This window comes from Netta rufina (genome assembly GCF_964035555.1).
Source record: "Netta rufina genome assembly, chromosome: 6".
In the NCBI taxonomy this organism is placed as follows: Eukaryota; Metazoa; Chordata; class Aves; order Anseriformes; family Anatidae; genus Netta; species Netta rufina.
The window spans coordinates 12591504-12616178 of NC_140129.1; the positions used below are offsets into that span (position 1 = coordinate 12591504).

Here is a 24675-nt window from a genome sequence, read left to right on the forward strand (position 1 = left end):
ATATTGGGATTATAGGGAGCATAACTTGATTCCTCCTCTGAAAAAGGATTCTTATTGTTTACATATAAATTTAAAGCCTCAAATTTTATAAGACCCATATTTTGGCCAAAACACTGAAGCTCCTTTTATTGGCTTTTTAGGCCAGACAATTACACAATATCTAACCATGTGTGGGGTTTTTTGTTTTGTTTTGTTTTTTTTTTTAGTCTTTTTCCCTAGGTTTTGGGTTGTTTTTCCAATTCCTTATCATTCTCTCCAAATGACTGTCTTTAGGCACAATCCCGGGGTCTCTGCCCCCATGCTGCTGACTCTTGGAACCCTTAATCCCCATCTCTTCCTGATGTGCTGCTGTGGACTTTACCTGTCCTGTGTCTGTGGTGTGTCTGTGCTGGCCTCCCTTCTCCCCAGAGCATCTATGATAGAGGTCTGTGTTACCAAACTATGAGACTATAGAGGTCTGTGTTGCCAGCTTCGCAGAGCATTGTAGACAGAGGTCTGTTACCAAACTACCCTTTCCAGAGACTGTCACCTTATGTCTGCACAAATAATAGAACTGGGGGGGTTCTGAGCTCTGCTGGGTTTGGTGCAATGTCAGATCAATCTCATCAGTGCTAGCTTCAAACACTGCTGGTGAGGTGCTGTAAGAGGACACACACCTTGGGTATTGTTATAAATGGCTCAGGATTCAAATTAGAATTAAATGAAAAATAGGATTTATTAAAGGATATAAAGGAATAGAGGTAAGCAAACAGCGCTGGGTGCACCGGGAGTCTCCGCTCCACCAGGACGCACACCAATTACATCAAGCAACTGATTTTTATGCTCCTAGACTAATACATATTCATTACTACTTCTAAAAAAAATAGATTATTAAAATTAGCTTCCGGGGTGCAGTCCCTCCTACTGGAGCATGCGCAGTCTCCTCTGGGGTCTCTTCTGGGGGTCTCTAGGGGTCTTCCATGCTGAAGGCTCGCAGTCTTCCTCTTCCCCTTTGTACTTACTGGGCACCATCCCAAGTTTACGGAACACCTTCTTCAAAACACCTTCTTCAAATCTTGTCTCCCAGCCGCCTTTCAGCTTCTTTCTCAGCCCCCCCCCCAACCAGATACCAAAGATCCACATAGTATCCCATAACAGTCACTAGTTGTTATCAGTTGTTCTGAAACTCCCAGACACATGGGTAATTAAAACATTCTTCCCCAGCCATTCACAGACACATCTATAGCAGTGTTAGAAATAGAAGTCTGGAACAAAAGAAAACAGGTCCATAAATTTAAGAAGTGATAAATTGGCTAGAATGAGGAATGAGGGGGAGACTGGGACACACTGCAGCTGTGGTTCAAGCATTGAATTGCCAGTGCAGGGCCCAGAGGCAGACAGGATTCAAACATTTCAAACAGAATTGTTCTTTATGGACACGAATTGTTAAAACATTCCTCACAGGTATCTAGCTGGCTGTTTCTTTTGGCTGGGATGGAGGCATAACAAAAAACTAAGAATTTCATTAGCCTGTCATATTCACTACCTGAAGACTGATCTGCCACTGTCAGAGCCTGAAAAACAGTGCTGGTTTTCAGCAGATCTGTTGCTGCCAGTACTGGCACTTTTAAATATCTCCAGTCTGTTACTGATGGGAATTTAGTGAGTTAGGTAAGCTTTCTGAGCCTGCCTCAGCCCTGCTGTGATGTCTGCCTTCCCGAGCTCTGAAAACAAGCAGTTTCAGCCCCAAAGCTGAAGTGACTTCCTTTCTCTAGGGCTTGTGTAGTCTCTGGGGACCTCAGGTGTTGGCAGTAGCACTGTGTGCAGGAGGGCTTGGCAGCGGTGAGCTGGTGGCAGGGGCACTGCATGTTTCCCAAACTGTTTTGCTGGCCTCACCCAACAAGTGTGTGTCTCTGCCCGTTCTCTCAGCTGAGGCACCACCTATGTCAGCAAGCAGCGGGACACAGCAGGAGCAGTGCTGTAGTGCAGACCAGGTGGTGCAGATGCCTCTGTCTTTGCAGTCTTTTTCACTTCAGCAAAGTTCTGCTTTCCTCTGTGGGTGCAGTGCAAAGGTGTGTGCTGCACTTGCAGCAGCTGGGGGCAGTCATCTCGAAGGAAGACGTGTGCTCTTCCTCCCTGATGAGAGGCACCAGTTCTGCTCTACCTTCTATGTAAGGCAAAGCTCCTGTTTATTTCCAGCCATGGTGTTGCTAAGACAGGATCAGCCTTACTGCCAGCAATGTGTGCGTAAACCTCTTGTTTCACCCCCTGATGCTGCTCTGGTTGCTGGCCGGGGGACGGGACAGCCTGCCCTGGGTCTGGCCAGACGTTGCACTGCAGTTCTCTGCTGCTGCAGTGCTGTGAGGGTGTCTTGGGGAGGGATTCCTCATGTGTGAGCACTGGCAGTGCAGTGGGGCAAAAGGCAGGTGGGTGCCAGACAGCCTCACCTGCAGAGCCTTGTGCAGCACGTTAAACCACTCTGCTAACCTCAGGTTCAGGTCTGAGGCAGGGTTGTGAGCATTACAGATCCCCTAACCTTGGGATGCTCTGGGACAGACAGTGTCCTCGGGCATTGTCCTCACACATGGCCTTAGGTCTGTACAAGTGCTCGAAATGGCTGACAGAGAGCAGTAGCAGGAACTGGTGAGAATGTTAAAAATGTGGTAGAAGTAACTTGGATGCTAAACAAGTTCTCGGCAAATGAGTGCTACCCTAGCATGGCAGAATTGCCTTTTTAAATTCCTGATGGAGCAAGAGTTACCTTTCTTGTATGCATGTTTCTGACTGAGTGTTCTCTTTCCTCCTCGTGACGAGGCAGATAAGCTGGTCTCTGCTGGAAGGCAGGGCATTCTGCTTATGGAATCTTTGTGAAGTAAAAAACCATGGCGACATCCACAGTCATCTTTATTGTGAATTTATGAGTAGAGATGTTGCTGTGTTGTTCCTGTGCGTGAATGCCTAACTTACAGGTGTGTCTGGTCTGGATGGCAGGTGCAGACTGAAAAAAGACGGGCACAGGCTTCAGGGAAATTGTCCTAGGCTCAGTTTGGGCTCTGCAGAGGCTCATCAGTGCAAGCCTGAGGATGACCCTGCCAGAAGCAGACACGTCCCAAATGGCAGCAATGCTGCTGAGGTGCACTGTGTTCCTTTGGCCTCGCAGTTTGGGCAGTCTGGTGGAGCACAGTGGGGGCAACAGCCCTGAGCTTTTTGACTGGCAGCAGTGGTGCCAGGGAGGAGTTGAATCGATGCCCAGTTATCAGCCTACTGCCAGCGTGTGCCATGGTGGCACTCCCAGCTGTGTCCTTCAGATTCCCCTCTGACAGTGCGTAGTAGCCATAGAGGTGCATGGAGCCTGGGACAAAAGGACACATTTTTCACTAGAGCCCAGTTGTGGCCTAGATAACAAAACATTTTTATTCTCATTGTTTCCACACACTCTGGAGGCTGCAGGTGGTAATGTTGTATGGATTCCCCTTTTCCTTGGGCTGAGCCTGGAGACCTTACCAAGGTGCATTCCAGGCACAGAAACTGCCCCCAGCCCAGGAGCCTCGTGTGCTTTCACTTCCAGTTCTGCAGGCTGCTAAAAGCAGGAGGGTTCATGGGCGAGAGAAAAGCTTGGTCTGTTACGTGGTTATGCTTTGCCTTTCAAACTAGGAGTGTCTCGAGTTGCCAAGAGCTGCATGGTCTCTGCTGAGCCCCTGTGATGGGACTGGGTTAGTACCACGTGCAAGGTGGTCAGAGCCCACAGCATCACCAGGAGCCTTTCCACTGAGGCCAGTGGGCTCAGAGACAAGCTTCTGTAACCAGCCCCTCTGCGTTACCCCCCCACCTCAGGTCTTGAGTTTTCCTTCTCCTTTTGCAAACAACCCCAGATTGCAGTGGCCACCTGCCTCCAGCCCCATGCTTGTCCCTTGTGTACGGCACCAGGGACTGAGTTTGAGATGAGGCATTCGTGCACACTGCATCCAACCTGGCGGGCACTGGTCAAGAGGCTTTCCTGAGCCACCTGGGTGCTTCTACTCACAAAGCTGCAGGACTTAATAAGCTGCTTAAGACTAGCACAAGCTTAACTCCAAGGAGCCCCTAAGCATACCCAGTCTTTCTTTCCCAGGAGACGTGGTACTGCTCTGCATCTCTCCAGCTTGAGTGGGAGGTGCTCAGCTGCTCCCCACTGGCTCACTCATGCTCAAAGAACTCATGGCAAGCAGCGGTGACCATGGCGATGAAGGCTACAAACTCCTGGAAGTCACACTCTGCATCCCCATTGCTGTCCAGCGCCTCCATGACTTTGTCCACAGTCTCCTGGTCTTTGATCTCCTGAAGGGATAGAAACAGACAGCCGAAGCTGGGAAGGATCAAAGCGAGAGGCCTGGGCAGTAAGATGTCCCTGTTTCTTGGCCACTCCTATGGCTGAATTCTGTTCGGACACATCCCTAACAGTTCGTTGCTGCTTTATGTGCTTTCTGTGCCTGCAGCTACACCTGCGCAACAGCAGCCCTACTGAACTGGAAATTGCAGCCCCAGGAGTGCTGGTGGGAAGGGGCATCTTGAGTCCCATGGGGCAAGGCTGTCACCTTCCCAGGGAAGAAAATGTATCTAGTTGCAATCAAATCCCCAGCCCCAACACAGGCTGTTGCCCTTGTCCAGGCACCTCTTGCTCCTGTGGAGCTGTAGGGAAGTGTTTTGCACACTGCTGCGTGAATAAACCCTTTCCCCTGTACGTGCTGCCCACAGGAGACAGGTGAGCAGAGCCAGCAGCTGCTTGGCACGGCTCAGTCAAGCATGCGTTGTGGAGGGCAATACTCACACCAAGGAAATGGGGCAACTCATTGTTAATGAGCTCCTTCAGCTCTGATTTCTTCAGCTTGTGCTTGTCTCCCTCTTTCCCCGAGTACTGGTGGAAGGCATCGATGACGGCGATCATGGCCTTCTCCAGCTCGGACATGGTCACGGTGCAGTCCTGAGGACAGAGGCAGGCGATGGGTGCGTTAGCCGAGTCGAGCAGCAGTGATGCCTTCTGCTGCGCAGCGTGCTGCCCTGGGCTGCCCCCCAGCATCTGCAGTGCCACCCCCTGCACTCCAGGAACGTTGCAGAACAACCCCCCGCATTTGCTCTCACTTCAGGGAGGAAGATCCCAAGAGACCTCAGCTCTGTCTCGGAGGGCCCTGGAGTCAAGGAGAGCTACAACACAAGCAGTGCCTGTTGTGGTCTATCCCCAGAGCAGGCACAACCCCTGGGACCAACGTGAGTTTGGCGCCTTGGGTCTCTGTTGTGAGCAGGGCATAGACAAGAAAATGAGGTGGAGAGAGATGGCAAAGCCCTGCAGGCTTCCAGCAGACGTTCCTGCATTTCCCGTACACACAGAGCCAGCTGTCAGATGGGATTGTGTGTTAAACCTGTGTTGCTGATGCCCTTTGGGAAATTCTATGGAGATAAGAAATGGGCTGCAGGAGCATAAAGCACTGGCCTCTGCCCAGGACTGGGGCTTCATCTTAAAAAATGCATTTATTTAATCATACATGTTGTTGCCTCACCTATTCTTTGGTTCCTGTTGCTTAGCCCATTGCTTTGCCCTGCTTGCTTGGAATGGGAGCAGGCAACGGGGTGAATTTCCGAAACACTCTGCTTTCTACTTCCATGCCATATGCCTCTGCCTCTGCCTTTTCTTGCCTGCAGTTACATCTCCAACTGAACAGGCGGGGGGATGTAGGCAGGAGTCAATTCTATTGGATGCCAGTGGGAAAAAAAATAAAGACATCTTTAACTTCTTTCCTCCTGCGCTTCCTCTGGAGACCTTCTCGGGAGTATTAATAATTGCAGCGTTTTCTGCGGATTTCACAAACAGCCAAACCCAAGATATTCTGAAGGGGAGAAATGCAAAGCACCCAAAGCTGCTGAATGCACTGACACTGGGGGGAAGAAAACAACCAACCATCCAACAACAAAAAGATTGTCTGACGCTCATTTAGTGATAAGCATCTGCCCTGGTGCCTGGCTCCTGTTTCATCAGTGCTGGGCCTGATGCGGAAGGCACTGAAAGTCATCCTGCAGATGCCCTCCCCTCTGAACAGTTATGTCTGAACTGCAAGGCTGTTTCCAAACAGTTAGAAAACATTTCTGAAGTATTTAATCTATGCACCCTAAAAGCTGCGCATGTGCTTACGTCCTGCCTGCGCCATGCTGAGCCAGTAGCCAGCAGCACTGCCTGTTTCCCATCCACCGGACCCAGGATTATTTCAGCTCCTTGATGGTCTCCTGCATGAGGGCAGAGCTCTGCTCCAGCACAGCCGTCCCCGAGCCGCTCCCTCCCACCGCACCAGCTTGCCGGCTGCAGCAGCGAAGCACCTGCCCTGCACCCCAGCCCCTCTCACCTCCCTGCTGACGGTGGAGCTGCAGCCGGCCGATGGTCAGGAACACGGCCGGGCCCTGGCACCTGCTGGCTTCTTATGCCTGGGGGCGGAGAGCCCCGAGCCGTGCCGCAGCGCCGGTGGCACCAATGGTAGCTCGGCGCGGGGGTGTCCCGGGCTGCAGAGCCGCACTGCGCAGAGATGCACACAGCACGGCTTTGACTGGTGGCTGGGGCGCAGCAGCTGGCCGTGGGAGCTGCTGCAGAGAAAGCCACCATTGTGAGAAGGAAAAAAAAAAAGAAAAAAAAAAAAAGTCAGCAGCAGAGCCAGCCTGGCAGCATCTCTGGTGCTGCAGCTTTCACCCACAGTAAAGGCTGTAGGTTGTGAGCAGCAGCTGGGTCAGGGTCTCCACAGTGAGGCTGAGGTTCCCCAAAGCCAGAGCCGACCATGTGGGAAGGATGGAGCCCCCCTTTCTCTGGGGACCCTGTCCCTGGGCTGCAGCACCCTCTGAGACAGAAACATTTTTTTGTGTGTGTCAGAACTTTCTCTTGCTGCAGTTTGTGTCTCTGGCCTCTTGTCCCTTGCTGGGCACCTCTGAGATGGGGCTAGCTGTGTCTTCTTTGTGACGCCCTTTAGTCTGAGGGACAGCAAGAACCTTTACATCGGGGGAGATGACTGTATCAGGCTGCAAGTGTAGAACGACAAAGTTGGTAGCAGCTGCAGTTCCTTTCTGATGCATATAGCTGACAGATGGTGCCAAATCCCTGGGCGTGCCCTCCCGCAGCCTCACGAAAAGCCCCACTGAAGCTTTGAGCTGCAAAGGGTGCCTGCCTGGGGCTGTCACCCAGCCAGGAGCTGTGTCCCCGTCCTTCTGTTTGGGGCCCAGCAGGAGGCCATGGTGCACCCGCTGCCCGCTCACGGCCCCCTGCCTGCTCAGAAATCACCTGCCAGACATGGCACCCGCTGCAGGGACTTTTATTCACAAGAACAAGCTGGGGGCTGCCATTCCCGGCAGAGCGGCTCCGCATTGGTGCCCAGCCCTGAGGGAGGTGAGGTGGGGACCGGGAGCTGCAGGGGGGCTGGTGAGGAGCAGCAGGAGCAGGGAGCAAAGTAATGTCCCCAGTGTGAAACCTGAGTGCACTGACACTAAATGTAGCCCTGACCACTGAAATCTTTGCATTTATGGCATTGCGATCTGCAGCAGTCAGTTACCTGTGCTCTCATAGGACTGGCAGGGCTAGGAGGTGCTTTCGGGCAGTGGTGTCTCCAGAGATGAAGTCATTTGTCAGCAGTGTTGCAATGTTCTATTTTCTGAGGATAAATGTATTGATATAAGAGCTGGGTGTAAGTGGTGCTTTCAGCTAGCAGGAAAGAAACAGTACTTTTCTCCATCAATAACAATTTGATTTTGGTAGATATCCTAGCTCGGTAACTGGCCAAGAAATGCATCAACGCACATCATTGCTAGTCCGAGACAACAAGCTCGAAGCTCTGCCTCTTTCTCCCATTTTCTGATGTCATTCCTGATGTTAAAACGGACCTGTATTAAAATGGAACAGAAAAATGAGTATTTGGCAGATCAAAACTTGAACAGTTTTGGAATTCTCTGTCCTGCTTATTATGGCCCCAAGTCATTCCGATGCATATTTTACAGGGAAAGATCTGCTGCACTGGTAGCTAGTGTAGTAAGGAGCAGCAGGATTATGTGCGAACAACAGGAACCTTGGCCCTTTGCTGCTTCTGCAAATGAGCAGCTCCAAGTGACTTTCCAGATCCTCCCCAGGGTCACTGCCCAGCACACAACCCCATCCTGCTCTGGGTCCTCTCCGACCTGGCACAGGTGCCAGGCTGTGCCAGTCTGGGAGCTTGTGTTCATCTCCACACTTAAATTCACCCACTTCCATGCTGTGCAAAGAACCGCTTCCATTATTTGAAAACTCATGGCCGTGGTCTTTCAAAAGGAGACTGTGACCCTGGGGCTTTTTTCCTCAGGGTCACTGCTTTTTTTGCCAGAGCTTTGGGCCAATGTCTTCAGAGAAACAGAGGGTTTTACATAGCCTAAGGCCGAGCGTGATATTTCAGCCCTCTCCTTGTCTCCCCCTTCCCAGTAAAACACAATGTGAGCTCTTCATAGCAGGCCCTGGGAGAAAAGCCAGCGTATTTCTTTGTGTCTCTGGCGTGTGTGGCACCAGGCTCTGCCAGACCACGAGACAAAGGCTGGTGGTCATTGAACTGGGAGAAAAAAGTAATGAAAGGAGAAGAATTTGGGTGGGAGGGGGACGATGTTTCTGCCTCTGCAGGGCTGTGCTTATATACTAGCATATTGGAAGTGGGATTCTGCAGGTTCCCCAGCTCTGTGCCTTGGTCACTGTGTGTGTATGTGAGCCAACAAATACATTGGCCAGAGATGAGCTGGGCTCCTAGGGGGAAGCCCTAGAAGCAGAAGCAGCAGCACACAGCTGAGAATGGGGCTGGTGCCCATGGAACTCTGGACAGAGACAAGGAAAGGGGCTCAATTCAGTGCCCTGCACGTAGGTTCAGGGCCTCTTCAAGTACCTGATGTGTGTTCTCTCACCACAACCGCGCGTCATGTTTGCAAAGGAACAGCTCTGGGCTCCAGTGCTGGCCCACCAAATAGCCTCCCTTTGGTAGTTCTCATGAAAAACACCAAACAGTTCTGCTGCCACTGCAAATTCTCTGATGCTGAAAACATTGGGATGCTGTAACCTCAGCTGAAACATGGCCTTGCGCTTAGGTCATTCCCTAGCTGAACCAAAGGACTATTCTAGGTTCATTAAAAATATATGAATTTGTTCTCTGTGAAACTGGCCCTGAGAGAAGGCATTACAGCATCAATTTGCAGTGTCCCTCCTGCGCCTGGCACAGGGAGCAACCCCAGGAGGAGAGGACTGCAGGGGGTATAAAAAGGGAAGGTGTGCTGGTGCTGAAGGGTGCTGAAGGCTCACGTCCTTGCAGCTCACATCCAAGCTACAATAACCAGCACAGAGGAAACCAGATGGCGTTTTTTTGTTTTTTGTTTTGTTTTGTTTTCTTTGTTTTTAAGGTGCTTCTAAAATACCTGTGTTTCTGTTGAAAATATTGTGGCTACCAGTGTAGAGTGATTCAGGTCTACCTTCTGTCAAAGCAGAGATGACTGTATTTAGACCATGTTTTGTGAAATTCCTTTGATCAGATCCCTAAATCCCTTTTAAAACAAACTAGATGATATCCCATGGCTTTAAAGTACCGTAGCAATTTTTGGTCTAGAAACATAACAGGTAACAATTGGCAGATGATACCTTCTGAAATGAGTCTCATGTTCTAGACTGAACTATAAGGGGGGGAGTTGTGGTATTTGCTTTTTTGAGCTGACTGTATCCTCGCCTTGGAAGAATACTTTCAGCTTCTAATGTCTCTGCCAAGCAGAGCTCCCACAAACAGCAGGAGCAGAGCACTACCCTGTTAACTCTGATCTAAACCTCAGAAATGTAGAAATTGTTATAAAAATAATGCCTAGTTACCAGGAGTTTGGCAAGTAAAGTTTCATAACTAAATCTATTTCTAAGGCTGATTCTATAAAGACGGTTCACCTTCCATCACTGACTTTAGGCAAGTATCTTCAGAAATTATCTGAAGATTTTGACAGCCACAGGGAACTGGAGCTCCTTACGGGACGCTCATCTCAGGCAGACCATTACGACAACTTTTTTTTTTCTTCCAACCAAAATAAATAGGCTAAGTCCCAAATATATCACCCATATCAGTGTTGCAACCAACTGCATGCATTTAAACTGTGCAAAAGCTCCACAGCTCTCCCTAGTGAGGACTGTCAGTACAAGAGTGGAGGTGTTTCTGAGCACGGGTTGAAGATGATGTTTTCCTTACACAACAACCCCTCCAGGGAGTACGCCAGCCCTGCTAAATTATTCAGACAAAATTATACTACTAATGAATGCACCCACGGCTGAACCTGTGTGTGACCTAAGCCTTATTTATAGAATAAATACCTAATTATTTCTCTAATTTCTAAATAAAATTAATAAATCACTGTATTCTTCCCAGGTAATCCCTGATCTTATGCAGGACATGAGTGAAAAGCTATTTGCTGGCAAAGGAGTACTTAAAATTCAACTTACAGTGTGTGCGTATATACAGTTGTATATATTAATTCACAGGCATGTTTCTGTCCCGGGTTGCTGATGAGTGCCACATTTGGAAGTAAGAGTTTGCATCCCTGCTGCCTCTCTCTTGCTCCCCAAGGCTCCAGACACTGCTTTGTGATGCACTGCGCAGCCACAGTCCCTACCTCCCGGGCATTAAAATCAAGGTTGGATGTTAATTGCAAGTATTTATGGCAATGAGTTTGGGTTTTCAACCTGAACTTCTCACTGTCTCAGGTCTGATATTACCTCTGCAGTACGAGGAAATCCAGGTAAGCAGGAACGGATTTTACTGCCAGATTTAAGTTAGTCTGCATTGAGTCCCCACCAGTCTCTTTCAACAAAAGGCAGCAGCAAGTAAAGCATCCCTGGCTCACATGCTTCCTTTCAGTAAGTTTTTACAGTGGGTGTTACAAACTGTACACATCCTTGGAGGGACAGATACAGTATAGGAACTGTGTTTGCAGGAGGAAAGGGGAATTGGTTCATGCTGAGGACACGTGCTTCAAGTCATTGTCACCGCAGTCCTGGGATGGGACAGCAGGACACATTGCACAGGGTGTGGAGTGTGGGGTGGGGAGGAACAGACACAGCCTGGCACATCTCCATCACTGGGTCTGATGGCAGATAGCACTCCTGCCCCCACGCTGGCAGTACCTGAGCTCAACCTGTTTGTGGGGGTCATCAGCAGGGCCCTGAACCTTCTGCCCTGCAGCAGCCCCTGTAGGGATGTGACCCCACACACTGGCGCCCACGCACATTGCCTGTGCTGAGGGCACCCCATCAGGGTTCATGGCTGGGACACCTGACTCAACCCATCACTTGACGCCAGCGCTGAGGCCACCACCCATCCTCACCCCAACCTTGACTCCGTTTCTCTAAGGGGTGGCAGACCTTTGTTTCAGTACTGTATGCGACATGTGTCTGTACTCCCGCTGCTCCATAGTGACATGCAAAACTAACAGAACGGTTTATGGGTGACACGCCTGCCTGTCACACCTTTGTTGTCCTGGCAGGGCCCTGTATTTAAGGAGTGCCCAAAAGCCAGCCCCGCTACCTTGGGCTGCTGTGCGAGATTGACAGTCGGAGCTACAGCGCTTTCAGACGGGGCTGTTCTGCAGCGTAGGTAAATGGAAACAGTCCCTGAGGTAGCAGTGTCGGGGGGTTGGAGGGCAGATGGCACCAGGGCTGGCACTGGGACTGCCCACAGTCCCTCGTGGTTGGGCACAGGCTCAGCATATTCCCCAGTGCCTGGAGAGGAGGTGTTGGGCTGGGGTTGGTTTAATGATGGAAGCTGTGTGTCCAGGTTGCAACAGGTGTTGCAGGGGTGAGGGCAATTGCTCCCAGGGTCTCCAAAAGGGATGGGATGGCTGTGGGGAACTGCAGAGGCTCCAGCCCAAGTGTTGCCTCAGTGCTTGGGGGTATGTGGGGCTTCACCTGGGACGGTGGCTCACGGCTACCTGCAGAAATGCAGTGCCCCAGGAGAAGCTCCGCACCATGGCTGTGCACTGTGGTAGCGCACTGACAGAACCTGTTCTTCCCTTGCAGCTCAAAGGCCGTGAGAAGATGTCAACCCCCCACCCAGGTGAGCACCCATGGGTCTGGGTCCACGCTGTGGGCAGCGCGCACTGTGGGGGCTTTGGGAAGGGCTCGGTGCAGCCATCACAGGCACATGAACTCCCAGGCTGCTCCTGCCCCACATGTCCCCATTGCACTGCCAGGGGACCTGGTCCTGCTAGGTGCAGTAGCCAGGGTGGTGCCAGGAGGTGCTGTGCCTACCAGGAGAGCCCTGTGGCATCGCTGCAGTTCCTGATGTGTCTCCTCTTCCTGCAGGACCACACGGAGGGCCGCCACCACCACATCCTGGGCCAGGGGGGCCACCGCACCCAGGGCCTGGAAAACCTGCACCACATGGACCGGGCCCCCACCCGCCGAGTCCCCACCCCCCAGGCCCCCACCCACCGGGCCCCCACCCCCCAGGCCCTCACCCACCGGGCCCCCATCACTAGGCAGTGAGGTGCCAGCAAGCGGCTGCTCCCTCAGGTGTGCCTTTATCAGCCACCCACACTGCCAGGAGCAGGCTGGGTGAGGGGGACTGCTGCTGCTCCTGCTGCTCCTCACCGGCTCCCCTGCAGCTCCCCATCCCCACCGGGCTGCCAGGGGCCCACAGGGGCCTCGCCTCCCCTCAGTGCTGGGCACCAACGTGGAGCCACTCAGCCGGGAATGGCAGCCCCCAGCTTGTGCTTGTGAATAAAAATCCCTGCAGCGGGTGCTGTGTCTGGTGGTGATTTCTGAGCGGGGGGGGGGGGGGGACGGGACCGTGAGCGGGCAGCGGGTGCAGCACGGGCTCGTGCAAACAGGACGGGGACAGCTCCTGGCTGGGTGACAGGAGCTCCGAGCTTCCGCGGGGCTCTGTGAGGCTGCGGGGGATCACGCCGGGGGGCCGTACCCTGCTGGGAGCCCCCGCACGGCTCCCGCCGCCAATGGGGCCGCCCCCGGCGGGGCGGGGCGGGGCGGGGCTGCGGGGGCGCCTGGCGGCCCGATTGGCGGCCGCCCGTGAGGCCATGTGGGCCCAGCGCCGCGCGGCCCCGCTACGGCCCGGCCCAGCCCCAGCTGCGGCCCGGCGGTGCTGATGGCGATGGCGGACGGCGGGTGAGTACCGGCGCGGCGCGGTGCTGTGCGGCGGTGGTGGCCTCCCCCGCGGCTAACGCTGCCCGTCTCCGGCAGGGCGGTGCGGAGGCGCGGCGGCCCGCGGCGCTCGGCGGCAGCCACGGCGCTGCCCGCCTGGCGGCTGCGCTGCGAGGGCGGCCGGCAGCGGTGGCGCTACCTGGGCGACGGTGACGGCGAGGGCGAGCCGGCCGGGGAGCGGCGGGCGCAGACGGCGCTGGAAGCGCACTGCCTCGGCCTGGACACGGTGCGGGGCCGCCGGGCTGCGGGTGCGGGGTCCGGGGGCGCTCCCCGCGCTGAGCTGCCGTCTCCCCGCAGGACGAGCTGCTGCGGCCCTTGCCGCCGGCCGGCACGGCGCGGGAGGCGGCCCTCAACGGCATGCGCTTCTACGCCGGGCTGCAGGCCGAGGACGGGCACTGGGCCGGCGATTACGGCGGGCCGCTCTTCCTGCTGCCAGGTGGGTCCCGGCACGGCGTCGTGGTGCCGGGGGGCTGCGGGTCGCCACGCCGTAATCCGCTTGACAGGGCGGTTGGGCTGTCCATGGTTGCAGGGCTCCTCATCACCTGCCACACTGCCAAGATCCAGCTGCCGGAGGGGTTTCAGGAGGAGATGGTGCGCTACCTGCGCTCTGTGCAGCTCCCGGACGGAGGCTGGGGCTTGTGAGTAGCGAAGCTGTGCTTTTATGGTGCTGTGTCTGAGCTTCAGCACGTGGAGCTGCCGCTTGACCTGCCCAGGCTCGGGAAGCGGGGTGTTACACCTGCGGTACCCACAGAGGGCTGGGCCTGCTTGTGAAGGGCTATGGGTGTGTCCCTTGTCACAGAGGCCGCAGCTCTGGCTGCTCTGTGGCATTTTATCCTGCTGCAGGGCAGTACAGAGCGTTGTTCTGCCAGGGTTACCTGAGTCTCCCTTTCCCTCAGTTATCCCTGGCATGGCACTTCAGCCCAACGCAGAGAGCCATGTGCTAATGGTTGTGTCCAATGGCTGCGCTGTCTCTGTGTGTGCTCTCAACAGGCACGTGGAGGACAAATCAACAGTGTTTGGCACAGCACTCAACTATGTTGCCCTGAGGATCCTGGGGCTTGGACCAGATGACCCTGACATTGTGCGGGCCCGTGTCAACCTGCACAGCAAAGGTCAGCTCTGTTGTGCCCAGCACAGCAGTTGTGGGTGGCATCTGGATTTTCAGTTATGGTGGGAAAGTCTGTTCCTTTTTTGGACCGCTGCCTGCCTAGCCCTTTTCTGGGAAGTGTGTCGCAGCCTGAGTGACACGCTCCCAAACCTGGGGAGAGGCAGACCCTCGAAGGTGGGAGAGGGCAGGGAGCTGATGTGGCTGCGTTAACACTGAAAGCTAATATCCATCTCTGCAGGAGGTGCTGTGGGAATCCCTTCGTGGGGGAAGTTTTGGCTGGCTGTCTTGAACGTTTACAGCTGGGAGGGAATGAACACGCTTCTCCCGGAGATGTGGTATATGTCTCCTTCGACGTGCATGTGGGGAGTGTTGTTAGTCCTGCCACCAGGCTCAGTCCAGAGCTGCACAAGGCATTGGTGTTTGCTGGGGTAACTCCAGCTGTGGCCTGGATCTGGGGCTGCTCAGACAGCTTGTGAGCTGGGAGGCTAGCAGCAGGGTCAGCTGACAAGTAGATAGCACTGAACGCTGCACTGAAGGGATGCAGGAGCTCAGCCCCACTAGCTTCCCCTGTAGGGTCCATGATGCATCCATCCAATAGTGTGCTCCTTGCCAACAGCGCCTTCCACTCCTGTGGCCAGGCAGAACTAGGCCCTAGCAGAGCAGAGCTTGCCATGTGTATGGCTGCCAGCTCAAACTCCGCTGTCACTCAGAGTATCCTCAGTAGTCAGCTGGTGTCAGAGAAGGGAAGTGTACGGCATTTTCCCGGGAAGATCAGAGGCTGCACAGTGCCAAGGGCTGCTGGTGCTTTGTCAGCGGATACATTTGACAGTTTGCACCTCCACCTTCAGAGTAACATGGGGAAGAGCAGGGCCCCTGGAATGAATTCTCCCTGAGCTTGGGATGCTCTTTGCCCTGTCTGAGCTGGGCCAGGAATGGTGTCTGATGACCCTACTGGAGCAGGATCAGCCCAGGCGGAGAGGGTCCAAGTGGGGTCAGGCAGTGTGAATGTTCCCTTCCTTTTTGCTGGAACTGTAACCCGCAGTAGAAGGCCTAGCCACAGAGGATGGGGAAAGGCGTGTCCCGCCCTGGCTCTCCCCCTGCTGACCCATCATCTTTGCATGCCTCTCTTGGCCCTCCCTGTTGATTCCATAGCACATTCTCTGTTATGAACAGGCTGCTCCCTACGTGGTTCCCAGCGCATCCATCCCGACTCTGGTGCCACTGCCGCCAGGTGTACCTCCCCATGAGCTACTGTTACGCCAAGCGTCTGTCAGCAGAAGAAGATGAACTCATACGGAGCTTGCGGCAGGTGAGGAGCCGGCCCTCCTGGGACTCCCTAACGAGGACATGTAGCTCCCTGACTGCCTGCTGTGCCAGCCACATCTTTAGAGCCAGACTGTGTTTCATCAAGTGGCAGCTCTCGTGCCTGCATGGACAAAGCAGTCCAGGCAGCTGAGCAAACTTCCTGCAGCGAGCTGCCTCTGGGTATTTTTTCCCAGCTTGCCAGGCTGATCACCTGTATTGTCTTCTGCCAGGAGCTGTATGTGCAAGACTACGCCAGCATCGACTGGCCAGCCCAGAGGAACAACGTGGCTGCCTGTGATGTCTACACCCCGCACAGCTGGCTGCTGGAGGTCGCCTATGGTGAGTGTGGTGTTGGCTGGGGTGGGAGGGTCCTTGCTATGAGACTGCCCTTGAGTAGGCTGGTGGTGGAACTGAAGCTTTCTTGTACTAAGGGGGCTCTTTAAGGTCTGCTGCCAGTTCCTGGTGCATGCCCTGAAGCTGGAATGGAGACACTGATTGTTTGGTCTTTGGGCCTTTGCTACCGTGGTAGCAGCAGGACCTTGTGTCCTGGTCCTCAGGCCGCTCTGTGGCAGAGCAGTTCCAATTCTTTCCTTGGCTGGTCATCATGTGAGCAGTGGTGCAGCTGGCCACAGCAAGTAGATCTGTCCATGTGGGGTGAACTTTTCTCTGCGTGTCCCTTTCTTTTCCTGCAGCTGTCATGAATCTGTATGAGGCCCACCACAGCACCTACCTGCGGCAGCGAGCCATTGTGGAACTCTATGACCACATCAAAGCTGATGACAGATTCACCAAATGTATCAGCATTGGTCCAGTAGGTTACGTGATATCCCTTCAAATTCTTGCTCTTGTCTCTTTAGGAACCTGCTTGGGGTCCCACAGTCCTTTATAGTTGTGGTGTGTAACCAAAACCTTTGAATCTTGCTCAGGCAACAACTCCTGCTGTTCCTAATGCTGAAGACCTTAGTGCTAATAGGACACAAGAGAGGCAGAGGGCATGGGGAGAGCTGTGGCCCTAGTGTGGGTACCTCTCCTTGTGGTCCAGGGACATGATTTGAGGGGAAGCCCTGGAGTAATCTTGTGGAATCTGCCCCACCATCTGTTACAGTCAGAGTGATGCCACAGAGAGAGCTGTAAGGGTGAAGCTCAGGACCTCTAGCTGGGTGCTGGGTGGGAGAGATGTGTCTGGGGCTGGAAGATGCTGTAGCCAGAGCAGTGACAGTGCTGCTTTCAACAGATCTCTAAGACCATCAACATGCTGGTTCGCTGGTTTGTGGATGGGAAGAACTCCCCAGCTTTTCAGGAGCATGTTTCCAGGATCCCTGACTATCTCTGGTAAGGACTGAGTGTGATCCGCCTGGCATGGCGTGGGGCTCTGATCCCTGTGCTTTTGGCACACTGTGGCTCCCAACCCTCTTCCTGGTGCTTGTGCTGTGCCTGTGCTGCAACAGTTTTCTCTCCTCCCACAGGCTGGGCCTTGATGGCATGAAGATGCAGGTAAGGTGCTGTGGGATTCCAGCTGCGACTAAGAGGGACCCTGGCATGCCGGGAAAAGACATGCCCCTGCCTGCCCTGTGGCTCAGAGGCTCTGATACTGCATGTGAACTGAGCTGTGCTTATCTGGCAGCTGTCGTGTCCCTTTGCTCAAAATCGCTAGCCACCTCTTCTGTTACTGCTGTGCACAGAGCAGGCTGAAGCAGCTTTCTCATTTCCCATTCCTCTGTTGTTAAAACTATCCACTTTCTTCCAGGGTACAAATGGATCCCAGCTGTGGGATACTGCCTTTGCTGTCCAAGCCTTCCTGGAGGTAAGACTTCCCTGAGTGTTGCATGCTGTCTTGGGAAAAGGCAGTTTTCTAAAATACTGCCCAGATCTCTGCCAAACAGATTGTGGCATCACATCATACAGCCGCATCAGGCAGATGCTCCTTCTCAAAGAGCCCCTTGGTTGTGGCATGCAAGCTTTCCAGAACAGCTGGTACAACCTATCTTTGCCAGTTGCTTTTCAAGCAGGATGTCACAGTGCCATACGAATGGGTCAGGTTAGATTTCCTTGTTGCTGCAGTCTTGTGGTAAAACCCTGGCCCTTCCTCCTTGCTGTGCGTAGCCTCAGAGCATTTCTGTCTGTCAGAAACAGCAGGCAGGCCTGCTTTCCTACAGAAGAGCAGAGGTAGCTATGGTGGGTGTGTGTTTTGGAGGGTGTTGTGGTTGCCCAGGTAAGCCCCCAGCCTGGCGGTATGAAGGGCAGTCATTAATGGCACCAAGGCCAGCAAGATCCCAGCATATCCTCTTCCTCCTGAGGGGCACGTTTGGTGGCCAGAACTCCTTGCTGACTGTGCGCTCTGTTTCTAGGCGGAAGCCCAGAAGATACCTGAATTCATGTCCTGCCTTCAGAATGCCTATGACTTTCTCAGGTTCACCCAGGTGAGCAGAACCAGATGGTGGTGTCCCTGCCATGCTGGCTGTGCAGACTTGGCTTCTTCTGAGAGCCCAGCTGAATACCTCCATTCCCTCTGAAGAGCTTTTCTTCAAGGCTAGACTAGCAAAGCCCTGGGAACAGCTGCCTGTTTGCTGTGCCGTCTTGGTGGGAGCAAGCTTTGCAGCTTGGAGAGGATCTTGGCCAGCCCCAGGCCTTGCTGTGAGGCCCTGTGGGATGTGTGAGTTGGCTGCCTTGGGCCAAAGGAGGCTGGAAAACAGAGCTCAGCCTCTCTGGTGCCCATGTATTTGAGGTGCCCTTCTGGGAAACTCAGCCTTTTTTGCTAGTGACTGCAGAAGCTCCTGCTAGCCAGGCCAGTGGCTCAAGGTGGGGAGGTCACCAGCAGCTTCATGCAGAAGCAGGTGTAGGTCTTACTCACAGTGCTGTCAATGGGACCCCTGAAAATAGATGTCTCACTGCCAGGAAAGAAGCCAAGAGGGGGCTTTAGCCATGCTGAAACCAGGCAAAAATTTGATTTCTCTTCAGCATTCTCTGCTCCAGAGCTGACTGCTTTCCCCATCTGCCTTCCTCAGTAAAGGATAAATGGTGTGCAGTTCCACAGGACTCTGTATCTTTGATGGTTTCACTCTATAGCTCTGCAGGCAGGCAACTTCAACCTGTCCTCACTTGTTTCTTGTTTTCACAGATTCCAGAGAACCCACCTGACTACCAGAAATATTACCGCCATATGAACAAGGTGCAGTGGCTGGAGCTGGCCTACAAAGGGTGCATGCACAGGGCTGAGATTTGGGCAGAGGGGATGGAGTGAATGAGGAGCAGTGCCTTCCCCTGCACAAGAACAGCAAGTTCAGGAGAAGACGCTGAGTCCTTCTGCCCCTTTTCAGGGTGGCTTCCCCTTCAGCACGCGGGACTGTGGCTGGATTGTGGCAGATTGCACGGCAGAGGGGCTGAAGTCAGTTATGCTGCTGCAGGAGAAGTGCCCCTTCATAGACAAACTTATTCCCCCTGAGCGCCTCTTTGATGCTGTCAATGTGGTAAGTGCTGCAAAAATTAGGACTGGGGTAAATGCAGGCAGCTACACCCAGGTAAAATAAGAGAAGTCAAGGCTACATCTAGTATTACTAAGCCATTGTAAGGCCAATGTGGTCATAGGCTCATAGAATATCCCAAGTTAGAATGGACGCACAAGGATCATTGAGTCTACCATCTGACTCCACACAGGACCACACAAAGATCAGACAGTATGTCCAAGAGCATTGTCCGAATGCTTTTTGAGCTCCAGCAGGTTAGTGCTATGGCCACTTCCCTGGGGAGCCCGTTCTAGTGCCTAACCACCCTCTCAGTGAAGGATCTTTTCCTGATATCCAACCAGAACCTCCCTGTTCATGCCATTTTGTAGGGTCCTATTGTTGTCACCAGAGAGGAGATAAGCACCTCCCCTGCTGTTCCCCATCACAAGGAAGCTGTAGGCCCCATGAGGCCTCCCCTCTTCTCGAGGCTGAACAAACCAAGTGACTTCAGCCACTCCTTGTATGTCTTCCCATGTAGACCCTTTACCATCTTTGTAGCCCACCTTTGGACAATTTGTAATAGTTTTACATCCTTTTTTTTTTTTTTTTACTGTGGGGCCCAAAACTGCGCATAGTACTCAAGGTGAGGCTGCACCAGTGCAGAGTAGAGTGGGAAATGCAATGGTCTGGATTGGACCTGCCTGTCAATGTGGTTTGAGATGTGGCTAAACCCATGTGAGTTTGACTTTGTCCTCGCAACTGACTTGGGACCTGACTAGGGGTACTGCCTGTGAGTCAGCCCCATCCCCTCACTCTGCTTGTCTGTGCAGTTGCTGAGCATGAGGAACTCGGATGGAGGCTTTGCCACATACGAAACCAAGCGAGGAGGTCACTTGCTGGAGTTGCTGAACCCCTCAGAGGTGTTTGGTAAGGGGAACTGTGTGGGCCCAGTCATCCTGCCCAGTGTGAAGGGGCTGGTTTTACCCTGTGCCCTTCTGTGGGCTATACACATGCTGTGAGTCTTTGGGAAAGGTTGGTAGCATGTGTCTTGGTGAGGTCCCCAGGAGAGGGACTGTTGCACTGATATTCTTGTCCTGCTGGCAGGTGACATCATGATCGACTACACCTACGTGGAATGCACCTCGGCTGTCATGCAGGCACTGAGACACTTCCAAGAGACGTACCCTGAGCACAGAGCCGCAGAGATCAGGTGAGGCACTGGGAGGGGAGTTGAGTAGGGGAAAAAACAGGCTGCAATGACCCACAGTGCCTGCAGTGGCCTCTGCTGGCACAGTCCTTGCTGAGCAAGGGCTCAGGGTTCTTGCCCGGCCTCTGCACTGGACTGGAGCAGCCCCTGGACTGGCCCTTGGTGCATTCAGGGCTGAGATGCCAGTGACATGTCCAAACGAGAGTGCTCCCAAGATGCTAGCGCACAGACTCACTCAAGGAAGAGGGCACAGGCAGTTTGGGATCATGCTGGGAGAAATTGGTGGATCATCTGCTGCCTTCTTGACTTAGCAGTTGCCTTGATCTTGCAGCCAGTTGTAGGCTACATCCCTGCTTGCATGCTGGCACGTAACAGAAAAATGCCCCACTGGTGCATAGTTTGACTCAGATTCTGTGTGGCACCACCTGTCTGCTTTCTCTTGCCAATCAAGCCTTTAATCAGGGGACCCATCAAATCCTCAGAGATGATGGCAAATGGCTCTACAAAGCAGCCCACAGGGTTTGGGCTGCTTCTGCATCAGGTGTTTTTCTCTTGTCCAGAGACACTCTACAGAAGGGCCTGGACTTCTGTCGCAAGAAACAACGAGCTGATGGGTCATGGGAAGGGTAAGCCGTGCTCCTACTGCTCAGTTCTCCCCTGGCTGCTCTAGCATGATGGGCCACAGGGGGCAGCATTAATGGCTGGTAGGGTGTGTAAGAACACGCATGTACATGCTCATCTCCCTTGGGGGTTGGGGTGGCTCCAACTCTTCCCATCCCAGTGCATCAGCTGATGCCTGAGCAATCTGGGAACAGGTGCTGGTGGTACTGGGCACGGTTGTGCCATAGGCGCAAGCAGGCTGCTGTTCTGCCTGGTTCTATTGTTGCTGTGGATGTAGCGGTGTCACAACCTGCCTCTGTCCCAGTACCCTTAATACTGGTCTCCCCTCCCTCCTAGGAGCTGGGGAGTTTGCTTCACATATGGCACCTGGTTTGGTCTGGAGGCATTTGCCTGTATGCAGTACAAATACTGTGATGGGTGAGTAGGGGTTAGGCAGCTTCTCTGCCTTTGTCTCTGGGGTAGGGTGGGATCAAAGGGTGGGTCTGGGTGGACACACTGTCTGCCCATGAGCACTCCTGCCCAAGATACCACGCCTCCCAAATCTGGTATGATTAGAGCACTTACTTTCTGAGCCTTGAGCTCTTTGGAAGGTACCTGCTATGGGCAGGGTGAAGCACAGCTGCCATTTGTGTCTGGGAAACACATGCAAGCTCTCCTTTGTACCCAACCCTGTCTTATTGTCTGTCTTTGCAGGGTGGCATGCAGAGAAGTGGCCCAGGCCTGCCAGTTCCTGCTCTCCAAGCAGATGACAGATGGTGGGTGGGGAGAGGACTTCGAGTCATGTGAGCAACGCAGATATGTGCAGAGTGCCACCTCACAGATCCACAACACGTGTTGGGCCCTGCTGGGGCTCATGGCTGTCAGGTAAGAGTGGCCTTTACCTGATACCGCATGGTCCAGTGAAATGGAAAATACCTTCTGAATTGTGTGGAAAGGCTGGCACAGGCCCTGGGCCCTGCTAGTGTGGGCCATGCACCCAACCACATTTCTTGGTCACACACCTCTGCAATGGGGGACTGACCAAAGCTGTGGTCCAGCCAGTGAGGCTGTTGATGCCAGAAGAGGGAGAGCCGGAGGAAAGCAAAGGTCTTGAGAATCTTGCTGTATTTGTAATGCCTGGTACCCTGGAGTTGCATGACTTGGTCAAGTCTGGGGCAGACTGGAGGTGGTTGAGTTCCCTAAGCACTTGGGTAGGGGTATGCAGACAGTTTGGATGACACTAAGGTGACTGTATCTCCTTTGTACTCTGCAGGTACCCTGACATTGACGTGCTGGAAAGGGGCATCCAACTGTTGATCAATAAGCAGCTGCCCAACGGCGACTGGCCTCAGGTATGTGGATTCCCTCTTCTCTCTCCAGGGGCTTCCCCAGTGTTGCACATGTCCTGGGCATCATGCAGCCATTGCAATAGTGCTCTCCCTTACCTGGAAGGGAAGTCATGTGTGGCTTTTGCTGGGAAATTCAGGAACATGATGAGCTCAGCAGTGTCCTGGACATCCCGTGGTCTCGTCACCCACACCACCTTGCTGTCTGTCTGTCTCTCAGGAGAACATTGCTGGGGTGTTCAACAAGTCGTGTGCCATCAGTTACACCGCCTACTGCAATGTGTTCCCCATTTGGACACTTGGGCGTTTCTGCCGGCTGCATCCCAATAGCCCTCTCGCTGAGCAGCTGCAATCCGGACCGTTGGCTGGGGCTGGGAAGACTGTGGAAGCGGTCTTGTCCTCTTGAACCCACACCATGGCCTCTGACCTGCCTCAGGTACCACATGCTGCACAGGGGTACGGGTGCTTCCTGCACAGGATCTTGGTGCTTATCCTAACACACAGACCACTGCCTCTGCCAGGGAGGAGAGTGCTGCCATAGTACCATGGAGTCTCTGCTTTCTGTTGACACTCTTCTTAAAATACACTTTTAAAGGCTCTTGCCAAGTATATTCTTCCTTGTGGAACGTGCACTGAAGTGCCTTTTCAGACCAGTCTGATGTTCTGCAAAGAGAAAGCTGCCAAGCCGTGTTGTTTTACAAATCTAGACAGACTCTCTCTCATCCTGGGTAGAGCAAGGCTGGCTTTGTCTTTTTTGTCTTCTCACCTGTCCTGCACCCCCAGGTTGGCTCTCTGCAGAAGGAGTGTGGGATCTGGGGCTTCTTCTGTGCCTAGCATTGTGATAGAGTGCACTGTGAAGTCCCTGGTGAACTGGCCTCTGTTGTGGGTGCCAGCAGGTGCCTTTGAAGTGCTCGCTGCACAGAAGCCTGTGCTGAGAGGGAAGGGTTTCTCTCCTCCCTGAGTTGGGAAAGAGGAGTACTTCACTCACTTTCGCTGCTGTTCTGTCCCACAGCTGGTGGCAGCTGGCTTCCCAGAGCTTCTCAGGTGAAGTCATCAGTATTATTCCCACTTTGGAAAATGGGAAACTGAAGCAGGAAACACTCAGCTGACTAATGTCAGGGCACAGCCTGGGTCTCCTAGGCACCAAGCTTCCCCCATGAAGACATCATCCTAACTACCACCCAGACAACCACCAGAGAGTACTACACAAGTACAGAAGGACTGATAATTAGCATACAAAGTGGGGCTGGGGAGAGCTAGGAAATTAATATACATAGATATTGTAAAACTTAATGCATATATAATACTTTAGCCGATAAAAGAGAACGTGAGTGAGCGAAGTGTTGTGTGTGCCTTTGGGAGCTGTCCCACATGCGCCTGGCACCAAAATAAACCACCTATCTACTTTGTAACTCATGTGCTTTTGAGTTGTAGAGTTCCTCTGCGAATAAATACCACATAATGCACTCCAAAGAGTTAGTACGAAGCATACTATGAAAAAATTATTTGACGCAACAGTGCACAAGAAATTTAAGGGGTTAGAAAATAAATCACTAAAAAATTGAGGTAATAACTACATAGCAGAATAGCATTTAGTAATTAAAATAATTAAACTTACCCCGATATGTGTGATAGGATGAAGGAATGAACGCTAAGTTTAAACAGGTCCCTGCAGAACTCATCGTTCTCAAATGTAATCAATCGGTTCTACTCGCGGCCCGTCGAGGCGGCTCCTACCGTGCTGTGGCACCGCCCGCACCTCAGAGGGATGAGGGGCTCCAGCGATGGCTCCCCGGGGCAGGTAGGACAACAGGGAGAGCGCCAGGGGGCCGCAGGCAGCCCCACCGCCTCCCTCAGGCAGAGCCCAAAATGGCGGCCCCACCGCCACCGACCGTTAGGCGTTGGCGGGTCGCCCCCTGCCGCTACGTTCCCGCGTTCACCTCAGCGGTACCCAACAGCCGCGAGGCTGCTCTTGGTACTGCTCAAACTAACGCCACCTGGCTGCAAGTTGGGACAGTAACACGTAAAGGAATAAGCAACGGGAACTTAACCGAATTTTAAATTCCAATGCGTTCTTAGGTCAAAATTCCGAATTTCAGACTTATATTTAAAAGCCATTTGAGACGCAAAGGCCTCGGCTCGAGGGGCCAGCTCCCGCCTCTTGCTAAAAGCAGGAGCCGGGCCGTTAAAGGCAGCAGTCAGATTCCTCACTTTGTACTCCCCAGTAGCTGATTAAATTCACATTTCAGAAACTAACACATCAGTCAACCTACTTGCTAGTTCTCAGGATTTCACTGCACCGCTTCAGACTGCAAAAGACCAGTGCAACAGCAGGAATCTGGCTGGTGGAGAGAAAAGGAAACCATTATTTACATCATCACCACCACAATTAAAGAAAAAAATGTTTTCCCCTATCATATCTTCAGAGTTTTAATACAATATATAATGTAGCATTGAGGAAAAAAAAAGACTATTTTAAACAAACTAATCAT

General features: G+C 53.2%; 3 protein-coding genes across 8 annotated transcripts in view; 2 read left to right on the forward strand and 1 right to left on the reverse strand.

Moving 5' to 3' along the window:
* The window catches only part of DIP2A (disco interacting protein 2 homolog A), a gene marked incomplete at its 3' end in the record, with an annotated part of 108127 nt that extends 103334 nt beyond the window's left edge, over positions 1 to 4793 (forward strand). Inside the window, exon 42 of the transcript XR_014618569.1 lies at positions 4091 to 4793. The remainder of the gene's footprint in view (positions 1 to 4090) is intronic.
* S100B (S100 calcium binding protein B) lies at positions 770 to 24051 on the reverse strand (the record flags this gene model as incomplete). Of its 6 annotated transcripts, none has more annotated exons than XR_014618571.1 (3): positions 770 to 1244; positions 4787 to 7866; positions 23802 to 24051. XR_014618571.1 is itself a non-coding variant. In XM_084289429.1 (2 exons), the coding sequence occupies 2 exons, from the start codon at positions 5033 to 5035 to the stop codon at positions 4156 to 4158; spliced, it is 390 nt and encodes a 129-aa protein (XP_084145555.1). In that variant the 3' UTR covers positions 1251 to 4155. The 6 variants fall into 6 exon arrangements, 1 of the variants encoding a protein (XP_084145555.1); XR_014618572.1 differs by lacking the exon at positions 23802 to 24051 and having other exon boundaries at positions 4787 to 6585; positions 7539 to 7657; XR_014618573.1 differs by lacking the exon at positions 23802 to 24051 and having other exon boundaries at positions 4787 to 5702; positions 6351 to 6489.
* Positions 13336 to 23558, forward strand: LSS (lanosterol synthase). The gene is made up of 22 exons (XM_084288963.1): positions 13336 to 13400; positions 13472 to 13610; positions 13704 to 13812; positions 14165 to 14286; positions 14521 to 14617; positions 15456 to 15591; positions 15818 to 15926; positions 16280 to 16398; positions 16822 to 16919; positions 17054 to 17081; positions 17335 to 17391; positions 17936 to 18007; positions 18706 to 18756; positions 18905 to 19054; positions 19861 to 19957; positions 20135 to 20240; positions 20798 to 20863; positions 21195 to 21275; positions 21552 to 21722; positions 22111 to 22189; positions 22404 to 22619; positions 23196 to 23558. The coding sequence occupies exons 2-21, from the start codon at positions 13532 to 13534 to the stop codon at positions 22587 to 22589; spliced, it is 2013 nt and encodes a 670-aa protein (XP_084145089.1). The 5' UTR covers positions 13336 to 13400; positions 13472 to 13531; the 3' UTR covers positions 22590 to 22619; positions 23196 to 23558.
* Positions 24052 to 24675: the final 624 nt, after the last annotated feature.